At 40.3% G+C, this 16,848-nt stretch overlaps 1 protein-coding gene across 3 annotated transcripts in view; it reads right to left on the bottom strand.

Moving 5' to 3' along the window:
* Nucleotides 1–16,848, bottom strand: part of MDGA2 (MAM domain containing glycosylphosphatidylinositol anchor 2) — a 371,741-nt gene that overhangs the window by 25,395 nt on the left and 329,498 nt on the right. For all 3 annotated transcript variants that reach the window (XR_003991066.1, XM_030483781.1, XM_032919889.1), the window contains one exon: nucleotides 6,374–6,551. Coding sequence is in view for 2 of the 3 variants with exons in the window: in XM_030483781.1 (XP_030339641.1) it covers nucleotides 6,374–6,551 (178 nt within the window). In the remaining variant the exon portion in view is untranslated. The remainder of the gene's footprint in view (nucleotides 1–6,373; nucleotides 6,552–16,848) is intronic.

Raw genomic sequence — 16,848 nt, 5'->3', positions numbered from 1 at the left:
CAGGAGAACAAAATGTCATGAAATGCTTGAGCTTAGTTAGAGCCAAGACAGATGATCCCTTAATAGAATCATAGAATCATAGAATAGTTAGGGTTGGAAAGGACCTTAAGATCATCTATTTCCAACCCCCCTGCCATGGGCAGGGACACCTTGTACTAAACCATGTCACCCAAGGCTCTGTCCAACCTGGCCTTGCACACCGCCAGGGATGGAGCATTCACAACTTCCTTGGGTAACCCATTCCAGTGGCTCACCAATCTTCCTGCTGTTCCTCCAACAAGCAGAGAATAAAACCTGCTGGAATTTCAGTTTGTTGGATGATTTTACTTTCCAGTGGTCTCTATTTGTGCAGGTCACAACAGAAAAATGTGGGCTGAATGGCTTTTCATAATGCTTGCCTTTCTGTTCAGTGCAACTGCATATGTGCCAAGACCGATTTCCCACAGCTCCTTCCCAATACAAATACTTGCTCAGCTTAAAAGTGAAGTGGTCTTCAGAATCTGCAACATTATGTCCCTCCTTTAGAAAAATAGTTGTAAACCAAGCTTTCCTAGCTATGGAGAACACAGAGCCAGAGGTAAGTAGAAGCATGCTAGATAGTCAACTGCTATGTTTTATACCACTGAAAACTGGTTACTTGTGGTAATTACAACCAGCATCTAAAAGTTTTAACCAAGATCAAGAGTCCATACCTCTAAACACCTTGTTTGCACAGGAAAAGCAATCTTCACTGTAAATATTGGTACTTTACAGGGACAAGGCTTTCTTCCTTCCATAATAGCGATCATCCTAACTTACTGTTCGTAACACTGGATAATACTGGAAATGTATGCTGGTGCAAATTTATAAATCCTATCATTTATGCCCTATTTGGTGCCAATTTTATTTTTCTGGAAATTGTTCTAGAAATATAATAATAACAAGAATAATAGCAATAAATAATTACCACAGTTCTGTTCTCTTCTTTCATACAGAATCTGTGGAGTGTCTAAGCCTCACATGAAAATATGCAAGCTGGACTAAAAAGTGACTGGCCACCATCATCTATCTCCTGCTGTTGCAGTGCTGACTCTACATACCAACAGTAGTAACAGGTTGTTGGCTTTTTCCGTAGAAGGGAGCTAAACTTGCTTCTTTAATCACCAGTTTACTTTAAAAATACTTAAACGTAGGTGTGTATCTGAACCAGCGAGTACTGAAGTTTTAATTGGAGTATTTGGGGGACTTCACAGCCAGTTCATCTCAAATAGGCTGACAGAGATTTATGTGTAGTGATGGAGATAATATTTAAAATGTTATTATGAGACATATCTGCTGTTACTATGAGACATCTCTGTTTGTATTAGCCTACAAAACACTCATTACTGCTACTTAAATTACCCTGTTTGTATTTACTCAGCAGACTGTGTTCACTAGCAGAGTAACACATGTATCAACCAAAGAATTTGTCAAGTGACGTTTGGCTGTAATTATCAATGTCGCTCCTACTGTGATGATTGCTCTTTTCTCCCGTCCTTTCAGCATTCGAAGGAGAGAATAATTCATGACAGGCGAGGGATTTCGCTATGAAATGCTTGAGCCATGGGTAAGTTTTTGATTCATGGGATTGGATAGTGCGGCGTTTTTATTTTGTATTTACAGCTTCCACTTGGGATGGAAGGATATACTGTAAAGAGCTCACCACTGAGGTTTTCCTGCTTTAATAGTCTCCTTATTTTGGACATTCAGATGGCTACCAGCAGGTTAGCACATTGGAAGCTGTTATTTTTATATATTAACAATTTCCATGTTAATCTCCAGTTGTGTGGATTATTTTAAAAGGTGATGTCCTCTGTATCATGTACAAAGGAGTGTAATCCAATAAAAATGACTTCACATGTCGAATTAATGTGGCTTAACTTCAGCGATCTGGAAGTTAGATCCAGACACATCATCAAAGAGTGTCATTGGAGTGTCTCTGAAGTCACAGGAGAGATATGGGCATGTCCAGACGGTGATTTATCCCCTGGAAGAAATCAGGAGAAACCTTCTCCTCTCTAATAAAACAGCAAAAGCAACCAATACACTAGAAATGTCCTTTGATTCTTACACATTATATAATTATATTCTAGAGAAATCAGCTTTTTGGAGTACCTACCCAAGATTGTCCTTCTACAGAAGACAAGCTTAAACTGCCAAAGTAAAACCTAGGTAGGGCATGGCCTATCTATTCTCTGTGAAAGTTAATGTATTCCCTAGAGGTAAAAGACACTGCTACAATTTTTAGCAACTCTAAAACGTGTCCAATCTGCTTTTCACACTGGCTGCATTTCTTTAAAAATGGGGTGAAATCCTATTAGCCTGCTTAAAGTTTTAAAAAATAAGGAAAAAAATATTTACAATGGAAATCCTCACCAGTATACATTGGTGCATTTCGAACCTAAGAAAAAAAAATTTTTTCACTCTAAGGGTGATTGAACACCAAACAGGTTGCTAAGAGAGATTGTGAAGTCTCCATCCTTGGAGATATTCAAGACATGAAAGGACATGTTCCTGGGTCCTAGTCCTACAAAAAGAGTATTCCTGAAGTGGTGGGATGAGAAGAAGGGCTGACACTGCTAGAGGCCAGCATGCTTCTGGAGTGCTGATCAAAACTGAACACACAGAGGTGCATACACACACAAAATCCTGCTGAAAATATGAATCACAGAACCACAGAATGGTTTTGTTTGGAAGGGACCTTAAAGATCATCTAGTTCCACCCCCTGTGCCACAGGCAGGGACAACTTCCACTAGACCAAGTTGCTCAAAGCCCCATCCTACCTGGCCTTGAACACTGCCAGGGATGGGGCAGCTACAGCTTCTCTGGGCAACCTGTGCCAGGGCCTCACCACCCTCAAAGTGAAGAATTTCTTCCTAATATCTCATCTAAATATACCCTACAATTCAGATTTCTAATCTATATCTACCCTAAAACTCAAATGTTTTCCCCCTTGCCTGAGGTATCACAATTAAAAAAACCCATGTAATTGGAGAAAATACAAAAAATTATCTTAGTTCTCCTTTTAAGAAACATCTGCTTGATGTCTTTGTTTTTCTGGGTATTGTTTATAGTTATTTCTTACATTGACGCAGGCCTGCTGCTGTGGATCATGCTAGCCCATTAACTGCTTTTCTAAGATTCCAGCATTTCAGATTGTAAGAACTGGATTTGCACTATAATAATGTCCATTATATCTTTATTTTAGAGTTGAAGCCATAACATCCTTAAAATTAGCCTGTTAATAGATTGCTGACACTAGAGTCATTGGACGAACGCTGAGATAAAAATGCCTATTTTAGGCACACAAAGCCCCAGTGGTTTTGGGATTCCTCTTCGAAGGGAAGTCACTTTACGTTTATCTTAGTGATTAGCATCTGGGTCATGATTCCTGAAGCTGCGAATTTGTCAGCATCAGAGTAACAGCACTGCATATTGCTCCAAAAGCATCTCTCCATCTGGGGCACAGAAGCAACGGCTTCCTCTCTCCTGGGCAGCTGGATTTTACATTGGCACCTCATCAGCACATTTGAAATGGGATGTTGTTCACATCTGCGCTAATGGCAGATTCTAGCAGAAAAATTTTCAGTAGACAAAATATGCCTTTTATGCTGCATGGGAATGTTCTTCCTGCAAGTCAGGGGCTAGAAATGTAAAACACATAATGTTTCCTTAAAACCTCAAACTCAGCACAATTGAGAGCCACATCCGAGACCTCAATCAACCTTCTGAGACTTGCCAGAGTAAAACCCCCACCAAAAAAGAGCAGTAGTGACCTGAATGGTGAGGGGTTTTTTATTCCTTATAGGAGCACTGGTCATTATTTAAGTCATGGGAGAAATTTCAAGGTCCACAGAAGAGGGCAGTGGCTGCCTAGCACAAGCTGGTGGTGAGGATGCAAACATCCCTATCACAGCCAGCATGGAGAGGTTGGGATAGATGCAGAGAAATCCCAAATGTCTGAATGAAGCTTCTGCTCCTGATCATCTTTGGAAAAACTCTTGGTATTTCCTATGTGCATGTCGGGAGCCCCAAAGAGACCTGACTAATACTGCTAGTGTCAGAAAATAGGAACTTCTTAGGGTAAGGAGGTCCAATAAGGAGGCAAATTGGACAAAAATCCAATAAGGCAAATTGGACAAAAATCCAATAAGGAGGAATTGCATCAGCGTGGCCATATTCTCCTCATTTGTAATTTCACAGATGTAGTAAGCAAGTAATTTCTTTAATTGAGATTTTGTTCTCATGAGATTTGGGAAACAAAGACTTTGCAAACAATTTCTTGTAACAGGTGAAGATTCATCACCATCATTAGCAGATCTGGCATTTTTCTGAAATGTGCCACTACATTCTTTAGAATTGATATTTGAGATTACATAATGTAAATTTTCCCTTGATATTATTACAATGATAAAAATAATTTACTATGAGATTGAGTAGAGCTGAGCTAATCACTGATCATTAAGAACTGTACATACAATGTACAAGACATTTAAATTTTTTTTCAGATACTTTAAATTATTTGATAATGATTTCTGAAAGTAATTCCTCATCTGTAGGTTGTTTTTGGGCATTCTGCTGCATGTGATTTCCTGCTTTGGGCTCTCTTAGGTATCTGCATAGCACTAATTATGGTTGGATCCAGCTCCTGGAGAACTTGACCTATGCGGCTAGCTGTGACTTGATTAGCAAGCGTCCTCATGGTAGAATCATAGGATCACAGAATGGTTTGTGTTGGAAGGGACCTTAAAGATCATCTAGTTCCAACCTCCTGCCATGGGCAGGGACACCTTCCACTAGAACAAGTTGCTCAAAGACCTGTCCTACCTGGCCTTGAACACTGCCAGGGATGGGGCAGCCACAGCTTCTCTGGGCAACCTGTGTCAGTGCCTCACCACCCTCACAGTAGAGAGCTTCTTCCGAATATCTAATCTAAATCTCCCCTCTGTCAGTTTACAGCCATTACCTATTGTCCTATTGCTACAGGTCCTGCTACAAAAGTCTGTCCCCAGATGATAAAATACTTTCATGGTTCTGTGTTTACAGTTATCTCCCCCTGCCGCACACATCCCTTCTTCAATTATAAATCTTTCTGCTAAGCACACCAGATTTCCCATTACAAACTGCACAATGGTATATTTAGCAAAGCCACCTTCTCTCTAAGGCTTCTCTTGCCCATTCATTGTAATTTTCACAGAAGAAAAACAAAAAGGTGATTCAGTCATTCATTAAAAAAAATACCCATATGGTATTTTTTGGGTATTTTGAGGGATTTTTAAGAGCTCTAGGAATTAATTCCTGGTAATGCTAGGAGACTGAATGGAAGGATGTATGCATACTGTATTTTTCTTGTTAGGTTAAAGTGGACAAATTTTCATCACAGCTCAGCCTTTTAGAGGAAGATGTATAAATGCCCTTTTCCACTTGTTCAGGACTAGAAACAGCCACTTTTTTAAATATATATTGTTGTGGTTTAAGCCCAGCCAGTAACTCACAACCACGCAGCCAATCACTCACTCCTCCCCTTCTTCCTCCCCCTGCCCCCAGAGGGATGGAGAGGAGAATCAAAAGAGCTCCCCCTAGTTTATATACCGGGCATGACGTGCTGTGGTACGGAATACCCCTTTGGCTAGTTTGGGTCAGGTGTCCTGTCTCTGCTTCCTCCCAGCTTCCCCTCCTCCCTGGCAGAGCATGAGACTGAAAAGTCCTTGATTGGAGTAAACATTACTTAGCAACAACTAAAAACATCGGTGTGTTATCAGTACTGTTCCCAGACTAAAGTCAAAAACAGAGCACTGCACCAGCTACTAAGAGGAAGAAAAATGACTGCTGCTGCTGAACCCAGGACATATATATATCATTCACATTCAAATAAAAATGTCTCAAAAAGTGCTCATTCTGGGGGAAAAATAAAGTATATTGATGACATCACAACACTGATTTGATACTTTCAGAATAATACATGCTTTGTAGATTTTTCTTCAAAACTCATTGCCCTTCAAAGTGTTCAAAATAAGAAAAAACTCTTGAAACGAGCTTTTCATGAAGCTAACATCAATTTGTTCAATTTTTCCATTTATTCCACAAAAACTTTGATAGGATTTTGCATTTCGGCTGTTCAGATTTTTTTTATTATTATTATTTTTTTATTCATTATTGTGAATCTTTCCAGAGGTGGAGACAAAATTTTGTTTCTACCGAGAACCCTCCTTCCTAGAAGCCTACCCTCGTCCCTTGCAGCATTATTTCCAGGACTGGTATTCAGTTCACACAGCGCAGCCATACCCTGTACAAAAGACTGAATTCTGCAGAATTCACCACAATGCATTTGCTTGTACACAAAAATCTTCTTACCACTATATTTGATGACCCGAATAGTTGAGTCCCCCTCCCCAAATCTGGTGATGGGTGTTAGACGGACTTCATATGCCTCTGGCTTGATCAGCTCGGTTAGGTTGTAGGTAATTAATTCTCCCTTTTGAATATTTCCATTCACTGTAATTTCCTGTTCCCACCAACGCTGTTGTCCAGCCTAGAATTGAAAGAAGAATGCAAATATAAGAGCTTTTGCGACAGATGTTGTCTTCACCTTATAAATAAATGGGAGCACATGCAGACCTGTGCAACCCTGGGTGCATCCTTAAACCTTCCAACAACCCAGGAGGATTAGAGATACAGCAAAACCACCAAACTCCCTGAGGCAACCCATGGATTGCAAACCCAGTTTATGAAGAAGCCACCCCTGTCTGCCACCTGCCTGTCCTCCTCTGCCTGTGCAAGTCCTGCGCCAAACCTTGGGCAATCCAAGGGCTGCAGGCACCATGCAGCACCTGGACATCTGCTGCATGCAGGAAAAGTATCATGTTAATTCAGATCAGGAGAATTTCTGACACTCGCCAGACAGAGAGTACAGTGAGGGACAACGTGCCCCATTTGTGATGGTGTGTAAGCACGCAAGCATCCAAGCAGATGCCACAGCATTTTACAAAATCTCACTGAATTCTTCCACCTTTAGGAGCCGCCGCCTTTGCAAATTTGCACCTATGTTTAAAACCTACTTATCAAATTGTTAAATAACTTCTTTTTTTTCCCCTTGAAAAAATTGCTGCTTATTTTGGTTCATTTCATCAGCTTACTGAGGCTGAATTTATCGTGCTATAGAATCACAGAATAGTTAGGGTTGGAAAGGACCTTAAGATCATCTAGTTCCAATCCCCCTGCCATGGGCAGGGACACCTCACTCTAGACCATGTCGCCCAAGACTCAAACCTGATCAGGTAAATTGGCTTCTCCTGCGTATTCCCTCCAAGATTTTAAAATAATACTGGCCAACTACATGGCAGATGTGTTTTTAGCCACTGCACACACCAGGCTGGGACAGCCGTGACTCCGTGAGCTGCGTGCTGCCTCCTTGTTAGAGGCAATGAGGTTTCACAGCTGTTACTTGGGGTGTCATTTGAAGCTAATAAGAGCACACTGAAGAACTGAAATGCAGTTTGATTTCCAAGTACTTAACACTTTTGTTGATGAGTGAGAAAGAAATAGGCTGGCCACTAATGGCCTTAGTGCATAATTATCAGCAATCCCTGTAGTTTCAAAGATGGATGGATTTCAGGGAACAATGAAAGTCAATATGAGCAAACAGGCTATTTTACTAAAAAAATTGGAAGATAGATTTTTGCGCTTTATAGACTGCACAATGTTTTCAACATTAACATCCATAGCTTCTTTTATTTATATGCCTCACCAAGAAATTAATCTAATTAAGAAGGCATCACTAGAAGAAAGTGTCACATTGTCTTTAATGTTACTTTAACTAGTTTATACATAAGCAGAAATCATATAGATTTTGGGCAGCAGAGTGACTGATATTGCAATACTACTTGCAGATACTCTGCCTCATTACAGACACTACCTGCAGAAAGCAAACAAGAAAACATTAAATATTTACCATGCATCCCAAGACAACTGTACAGGTGCAGTGATGCTAAAATGAGATGTTCCACTAAGCTTACTACACCTGTCAGTGCACTGAAGTTCTTACCCATTACATGTTCACCAATACCAAGTTTACTAAGGACACAATACTTTTTATTCCAAAACTTTAATCTGCTGATGCAATAAAAACGTACACTGAAATCATGAAATCTAGTACTAAACCTACCACAATTCATCAAATAAACTACATTTGCAGTAATTTGCTGGTCTTCTAAAGGAAAATTTCCTGATCTTACTTCCATTGTAATTATTGTTGTTTGTTCTTTGTAATGATTCCAATTTTTTTTTTTCTTTTTTTTTTTAAAGTCAAAATATGAAGTTGAATACAAGGAAGATTAAAACTGTTGACTATGCCCTAAAAGTGAGCAGTGTACTACCAAAAATAATTTCATGATTGTGCCTGTCCTTTTAACAAAAATTAAAAATCAGAGAAACATAAATCTGGAGAAAATTACCTAAATTTCAACATTTAATTTTTTTTTTTTTAAATAGATGTCACTAGTGTTTTTTTAGGGCACATGTTTTATAGCAACATGCTGGTTGCCAATTACATTTGTGGGTACTGCATTAACAAAACTGTGCTTCCAGTTGCGTGAGCCAATACTGACTTTCTGTTGTTTGAAGTTAGCTAGTTGTTGCTTAGAGGTACTTCTGACTTTTTACAGTGGTCTACTGTAAAATATTCCCTAATGCATTTCGTCTCTGGATAAGAAAATACTGAAAGAGAAACTTCAGCAAATAATTTCAATAATTAATGCTTCATGTTTAAAGTTTACAATTACCAAAAGTAGTCATGAATTTGTATCAAATTCAGTTCTTGCTTTAGACTATTGCCCTTTTCTACACCTACCCAAACAAAAGCAATAAAGAAGCTACACTATTTTATTCATTCTGAAAGCAACACAATTTGATTTTCCATTCAGTATTATGCATCCTAAGCCAATACTGGATATTGGTACTTCTCAACAGGAAGCAACACACATCTTTTTGCCTTGCAATCAACACCAGCTCTGTTCTAATTCTTATTTTTACCATGGAAACCAGAAAAAACCCAAACATCTCGAAACTGTCACTAGGTTTGACACAAAGTGTTCCCTTGCCTAATTTTTCAGCTCCACTGTTCAACAAATAAGCAAAGAAAATCAGTATCCACACAGCTTTTGCCACCTTCAGCTTTCAATCTTCTCTTTCCACTAGGAACATAAACCCAGCTGTTGGAAGTGAGATGGATGTATGGAGGCATCACTCCTGGAGCCTGGCACAACCCTGCCGGACCCCTGCTAGCAGCCTGGGCATCACTGCAGAGCTGATTCCCAGGCCTGGTGTGAAACAGCAATGGGACCCTTGGCTGATCAGTATTAAAAGTGTTGAATAAAGGTGTAGCAGCTGAGCTCATTTACTTGCTGATACAGAAAAAAATGACAGCCAGATCTATAGGGAGTCAGACATGCAACCACATGGAAAATCAAGGGTTTTCTAGCACATTTTGAAAGGTCTGCATGATTTTGAGGCACCACACTGAAATGCCCAGCTTACCCTAAAAGTAGGATTTAGATTCCTACAATGCCTTGGGGCATTCCAAACTCCTAGCATGAAACTGGGGAGGCTCTGCAAAGCTAGACTCCATGTTGGAGACACCCAAAGCTCTTGGTCACACACTGGTTCGCATTAAAGCACTAACAACAACACAGCTCTCTGCCCTTCCTCCTGCAGCACTGTGTGCCTCCAGAGATCTAGACACCCATTCCATCACCCGTGGATGGGAAGGAGCCAAATCCACATCACCCGCTTCTTTTAAATCACTTGTACAGCTTCTACCCAACATCCAGGCTGTGCTTTTTCACATTAAAAAGTCCAGATTGATGTTTCAAAGAGAGAATGCACCAGCAAATGCAACTTTAAAACATCTGTTTGCATGTCAATTCATGTGTTCAGAGGTTTAAAACCAGAAAGAATCAGGATTTGCCTGAAAAAGAATTTTTGTAGGAGAAAAATTCTTATAATCAAAGCTCTTTGCCTTACAAAGAAAATGATGAAATACATTTTGGGAAATTTACTTTGACCAAGCTGAAACAACAGTTTTCCAATTGTTTGTGAGCATTTTTAAAGCACTGAGGAAAAAAACACATTTCTGATGCATTTATTAGCATTATCATATGCCTAACCCGTAATTAATTTAGCAGAGCATACCTACATTCAGTCAATCCGCATCATAGAAGGCTTCACAGGTACTCCTTTTTATTGATTACCTTTGAATATTTAGAAATCTTTGTTCCCTAAAGCTAGCAGAAAAGGAAAATGCATTTCCCTGATGTCAGGGAAAGGGGACTATAAAAGTGTAGCAGTGTTTTATTGCACCAGTCTGCAACCATCTCCTCTACATGGTCAATGAAAGGGTATTTGTTCTATGTCTGTTGTTGGGAAACACTGTATTCTCTAGAAGACTTGAACATATAGATATCTTGAGAAATTTATCCTATGGGATGATTAAATATTGATTGCTTATATGCACAGTTATGTTTATAAAAAATAAACACAACCTTAGTCCATTGTACTTGGCCTATTGATTTCAACCATAAATTTCTTCATTGACTTAAAAAGTCAGACAAGCACCTCTTTAATTAATGACAACTGAATGCAAAGTAAACTAATCTACTGTATACTCCGATAAAAAACTGTGGCAGTCTTTAAAGTAAGTTCTTTACAATTTATAACAACAACAATTGATTTTCCTTAATAATAAAAGAAAGAGTTTTCTTTAGCAGTTATAGATGTATAAAATTGCATGGTTCAGTTCATGGGCAAATACTTCTATCTGCACACCTCAGCGGGAAAACTCCCATTTAGTGTTTGCCTTATTTCTGCTGTGCAAATCCAGTGCCTGCTGCTCTTCAACAATTTTGGCCAGCAATGTAATCAGACCTATCTGGTTTTGAGCATAAACCTTATTAAGAAGGTGGCTCCTGTGTCATCTTCATTTCAAAGGATAGTTACATCCCTGGAATGTACATCACAGTGACAAATATCTTTAATTCAGGCAAAACCAACAAGGCCAGCTGTAAAGCACGTTCTGCCACGCTTGTCATCAGTTTATTTTCCACTGTGCATCATGTAATACTGCTCTTGATGACATCTCTTTTCACAAAATCATAGAATCACAGAATGGTTTGGTTGGAGGAAACAGGCAAGGACACCTTCCACTAGACCAGGTTGCTCAAAGCCCCATCCAACCTGGCCTTGAACACTGCCAGGGATGGGGCAGCCACGGCTTCTCTGGGCAACCTGTGCCAGTGTCTCACCACCCTCACGGGAAAGAGCTTCTTCCGAATATCTAATCTAAATCTCCTCTCTGTCAGTTTAAAGCCATTCCCCCTTGCCCTATCCCTACTTGCCCTTGTAAAAAGTCCCTCTCCAGCTATCTTTTCAGCCCCTTTAGGTACTGGAAGCTGCTCTAAGGTCTACCTGGAGCCTGCTCTTCTCCATACTTCTCTTTTTTAATATTTTAATATAGTAATAATTTTTATAATGTTCATAATTTTAATAATTTTCAGTATTAAAAAATACTTTCACACGCAATCAGTAGAACTGCCAAAACCTCATATTTGTTTCTGTGCTGAGCTGATTCTTGCTCTCTGCTCTCCTGTCAACGCGGATGCCAGCTGCTGTTGAGGCAACAGGGACTGAGTGCAGAGCAAGCGTGCCGTGAGGTTTGATTGCCAGAGCCAGGAACATACTCTGAGCCAAAGTGCCCTGAGTGAGGCTCGACATGGTTATGGGGCTGGAGATGTTTGCTGGAGGAGAACACGGATACCCCTCGTGGGGCAGGACTTGCTGCTGCAGCTGGTGCTGTCACCAGCAACCAGCGCTCAGCCTCCATTCATCAGGAGACGAGGCACATGGAAAGAGCAGCTGCATGATAAACCTCTTCTTCCCCTCTTTCCTGGCTGGAAAACAGAGTATCTAAAGCACATTTAACAGTGGGCACTTTCTTTTTCAATTAGCAAACTTCTAATCTGTAAGAACAATCAAAGGCATGTAATTGACTTTCTTCTTGCAGGATTACGTTAACAATCATCCTGTATTTGCTCCTAACATTCCTGTTACTTGTTTTGTGTGTACCATACTGAGTAATTTGTTTTCTATGGTACACACAGAAACATAAAAAATATTTCTCTCTTTGTTTTTTAAGAAACTAAAACTCTCCAAGTCTTTAGTAAATAGAAGCTTGGAGCCCAAAGATACAGAATGTTATAGGCACAGTTTTTATGGACTACAAATTGATGGATAAGTGGTTCAGATGCCAGAAGCATCTCTCCACAATCCAAATTTATGGCCTGATATACGAAGAAGAAAGAGATGGGAACAATTTAAAGAAAGCTGGTATGCAAAAGCTGGAAACTAGATGATCCAACAGTTAAGTCCTTTTTAAATATATATTACATCTCAGGTTTTAGAGGCAGGGTGGAAAATGGTAACCCAGGAAAAAAGAGAGGTCATTTTTATCAGAGTAAATTAAAATACAGCACAAATATCTGCTAAAAACTTGTTAATTGGGAGATAAAATACACTGTGTTCTGTTTTTCCATACAAATGAAGGATAATAAAACCATCTTTTAAGATATGAATTAGAACACTTCATCTGCTATGTAAACTGTAATCTGGGATATTTTGTATCTATCTGGAAGGTTGTTGCTGTTTCTTTGCTTTTAACAACCCTACCCACAGGGACAGAGAGTTAACTCTGATTTATAATAGGTATGGCTTTATTTAATCAGAAAGGCAATAAAATTTATCCCTGTTCACTTTGTCCTTTGTGGCAAATTTGATGCACCCCTTTACATGTACGGGTTTGAGAATAGACAGAAAATTATATACTCCATTTTGCACTCAGTGACCATGCAACCTTCACAGAAATCCCTTTCATGAGCACATAATATATATTTGAATTATATATTTGAGTACATCTGACCCTGCACGGTGCTGAATGAAAACATAAGTTAAAAATACAATAAAGCCAAACAGTGACCAGAAGGAAGCGTACAGAGAAGTGACCCGCTCCAGGCGGTTTGAAGAGACTTTCTCATTATCAACTGACTGGAAGCGCAGACATCTGTAGACTGAAAATAAAGGAAAGGTAGGAACTTTAATCTTTCACATAACAAGCTTGAGCAAGTTACTCTCTTGTTTACTGGTACAGGTTGACTTTTTATTACTTCTTGAAAGCGGAGATGTTCATTTTCTAGGTCACTGTGGCTGCACCACTGCTGGCGGTGCAGGGAACATGGCCATCGCCTGCCGGGGAACAAGAGCAGCCACCACAGAGATCAGAGCTGCAGACCCTTTGTGTCTGCTCCAGGAAAGTCTCTTGTTTCATTTTCTTTCATCCTGCTGACAGTAAATACCACAGAGCTGGAAGCACTTGCTTATCACTGCTTGAATGCTTGTGCAACTTGGGATTCACTAACTGTTATCATGTATAAAAAACTACCTGAATCTGTTTTTGGCGAAAGACAAACTATGGAGAGGAAACACCTCCACGTGATATCAAGACAGAACCAGAATTGCTCTGACCAGCTGCAGGCTGCTGGCATGGAGCTTCACTGGCAGCTGCAGGTGAAAGCACTGGTGCCACCCACTTAGGAGCTGGTATGGAAAAGCACAGAGGTATTCATGGCTGCTCAAGCAAAACTGAACATACGCACATCGAAGCAAGAGCTTGAAGGTGAGGTCCAAAAAGTGGTTTTGTTCTGGTTGGATAAACTTTCAGGAGTATAGAAACACTCTGACATTAAGGAGCATTGTTTCTGTATGCACTTTGAAAACATGCACAAGAAAATGTCAAGGCAATTCAACATGAAGGGTTTCATGGCCTTTAGCACAAAATCCTGAATTTGCCTGTGTTCCTAAGATGATGCATGCTATGGTATATGAGTTTCCTAAATTATTTTATGAGCTTCAGGCTCCCCCTGTGACTGAACTCCATTTTATCACTGAGCTTTTAATGAACGCAACTACATGAGTGTTGGTCATCTCCAAAGGATGACCAGGAAACATGTTACAAGGATGCTTTGAAATACAAAAAATTGGAAGAATGCGGGTCACTAATTCCAAAGCCAAATCCAAAGCTGAGATACATTAACATCAGAATATTCTTCATAGAGCTACTAATGAGACAGGAAAATGTTCCTTATGAGCTGAAGACATCTTGGCAGGCCGCAGCACCTTCAAAAGCAAGTAGAGGGTGACCAAATCTATGCATTTCACCATGATGAAAGACACATAAGGTTGTCTTCATCCTTCAATTCGAGTGCTATTAGGATAGTTACAAATGAGAGGCTGTGTGCAACAGTGACCCTGAGAAAAGGAAACTCCCTGTACTCTACTCTGCTTTTTCCATAAATGCTACACACAGGAGGATTTATGGTCTCCTGAGCTACATCAGAACATGTGTTCTGATGGTGTCACACATGCCAGTTTTATTACTTATTAGTTTGAATGCATCCTCACCGCACAATGTAAATAAAAAAACCAAATGCAAGTCTGCTTTTAGTGACAGATGAAGCATTGTATCCGCCAGCTAACTCTACCCACAGTGCCAAAAGGGTCTCACAGATAAGGGGTTACACCTCTCGCTGACCATATTCCTCATCAACGCTGAAGGACTGGCAACTGCTTGCTCCCACACCCTGCCCCAGCACCCCCAGTGCTACCTTCCTTTCTCTGTGGTTCTGTTCTGCTCCAGGATGAAAGCCCACCCAAGCAGTACAAAAAGCTAGTGTTTTCTGATTATCATACTCATGTTTAATATAGTCTGTCTGGGCTACTGCTTTCTGTTTTGTTTTGGAACTCTTCTTGAAACAGGTATCTATGGTTTAAATGAAAATGTGATCACTACTAAGATGACAAGTATATAAACTTTTTTAAAAATAATTTTCTTTCTTTTTGTGGAACTTGGTAATAAAAATGTATTCAAGGCTGTACTATGTGATCTCTGCACAGTACAATAAGAATCCTCATCACTACCATCACCCACGGAGTCCTAACCCTGTTAGGTTCCACCATGCCATGTTTGGCTTGACCCACCAAAGATGCAACCTCTCCATTTTCATTTTAATGGAAACAATGGAAACAGCCATAGTCTGAAAACAGGCAGTATGAGTTTGCTCTTGGTAAGGGTCACAATACATACTTCTCTAATGTATGGACTCAGATCAGTCACAACTTTGTGACTCAAGTCAGTACCTTTTTTTTTTTTCCTCCTTAAAGGACAAAATGTGATATAAACCAAGACAATCCCTTTTCAGACTTTAAAATTGTCTGTCTCTCAGATGAATTCACTAAAGTCTGAGGGATTAAACAGGATCTACACTATTACCAACCCCACTGGGGCAGGTTCTTCTGCTCTTTCACTGCTGCTAGACACCTACCAAAAGAGTTTTCAATTTTTAATCCCTGTTTTGTTGGGCATTCACAAAAGATGGGGTAATTATTAACCCATGTTAAGGCTAGTTTTCAGAGAAAGTTTTCTCATTTCTCATTAACTTCACAGTAACACACCAAATTCTAAGTTCACCAAGCCAAGTGTAAGGTCCTACACCTGGGTCGGGGCAATCCCAGGCACTGCTACAGGTTGGGCAGAGAAGAGATTCAGAGCAGCCCTGCAGAAAAGGACTTGGGGGTGTCGGTTGATGAGAAGCTTAACATGAGCCAGCAGTGTGCGCTTGCAGCCCAGAAAGCCAACCGTATCCTGGGCTGCATCAAAAGAAGCGTGACCAGCAGGTCGAAGGAGGTGATCCTGCCCCTCTACTCTGCTCTCGTGAGACCTCACTTGGAGTACTGTGTACAGTTCTGGTGTCCTCAACATAAAAAGGACATGGAGCTGTTGGAGCGAGTCCAGAGGAGGGCCACGAGGATGATAAGAGGGCTGGAGCACCTCCCGTATGAAGACAGGCTGAGAGAGTTGGGGCTGTTCAGCCTGGAGAAGAGAAGGCTGCGTGGAGACCTCATAGCAGCCTTCCAGTATCTGAAGGGGGTCTACAAGGATGCTGGGGAGGGACTCTTCCTTAGGGACTGTAGTGGTAGGACAAGGGGTAATGGGTTCAAACTTAAACAGGGGAAGTTTAGATTAGATATAAGGAAGAAGTTCTTTACAGTGAGGGTGGTGAAGCACTGGAATGGGTTGCCCAGGGAGGTTGTGGATGCTCCATCCCTGGCGGTGTTCAAGGCCAGGTTGGACAGAGCCTTGGACCACATGGTTTAGGGCAAGGTGTCCCTGCCCATGGCAGGGGGGTTGGAACTAGATGATCTTAAGGTCCTTTCCAACCCTTACGATTCTATGATTCTATGATTCTATGATTGGGCTGGTGTAGACTCTCACACTTCAAAGCATGTGGCACAGCTGTGCTGTGGGCAAGATGGGCACTGCCAGCAATGCTACTGCCAACAGCACAGATGCGGGTTTGCATATTAAGCAGCAGATTTATTTGTAATAGGCAGACCGTTATTTTTATCAGGGCAACAAGAGATAGAATTATCAAAATGGCATCAAGATTAAGTTCCTAAGTTTAAATTAAACATTTAATTGTTATATGAACAATCACATTTCCATGATCAAGAACCTGTCTATCCCAAGACACATTCATATTTCAGCAGTGACGGTTTAGTGAGTATCTCACAATGCTACAGCCTTCTCAGGATGGATCTTAAACAACAAATAGTGCACTCCTGTCACTACTGAATTAACTCCTTTTCTTGTGATTTCTAAAACCTATTTATAAATTACCATATTTTCTCATATAAAATAATTACATAGTGACAAACTAATGACTGTA

The sequence above is a fragment of the Strigops habroptila genome, chromosome 4 (assembly GCF_004027225.2).
Source record: "Strigops habroptila isolate Jane chromosome 4, bStrHab1.2.pri, whole genome shotgun sequence".
NCBI lineage: Eukaryota > Metazoa > Chordata > Aves > Psittaciformes > Psittacidae > Strigops > Strigops habroptila.
Note: the sequence above shows the minus strand (reverse complement) of the source record. Positions and strands in the feature narration are given on the sequence as shown.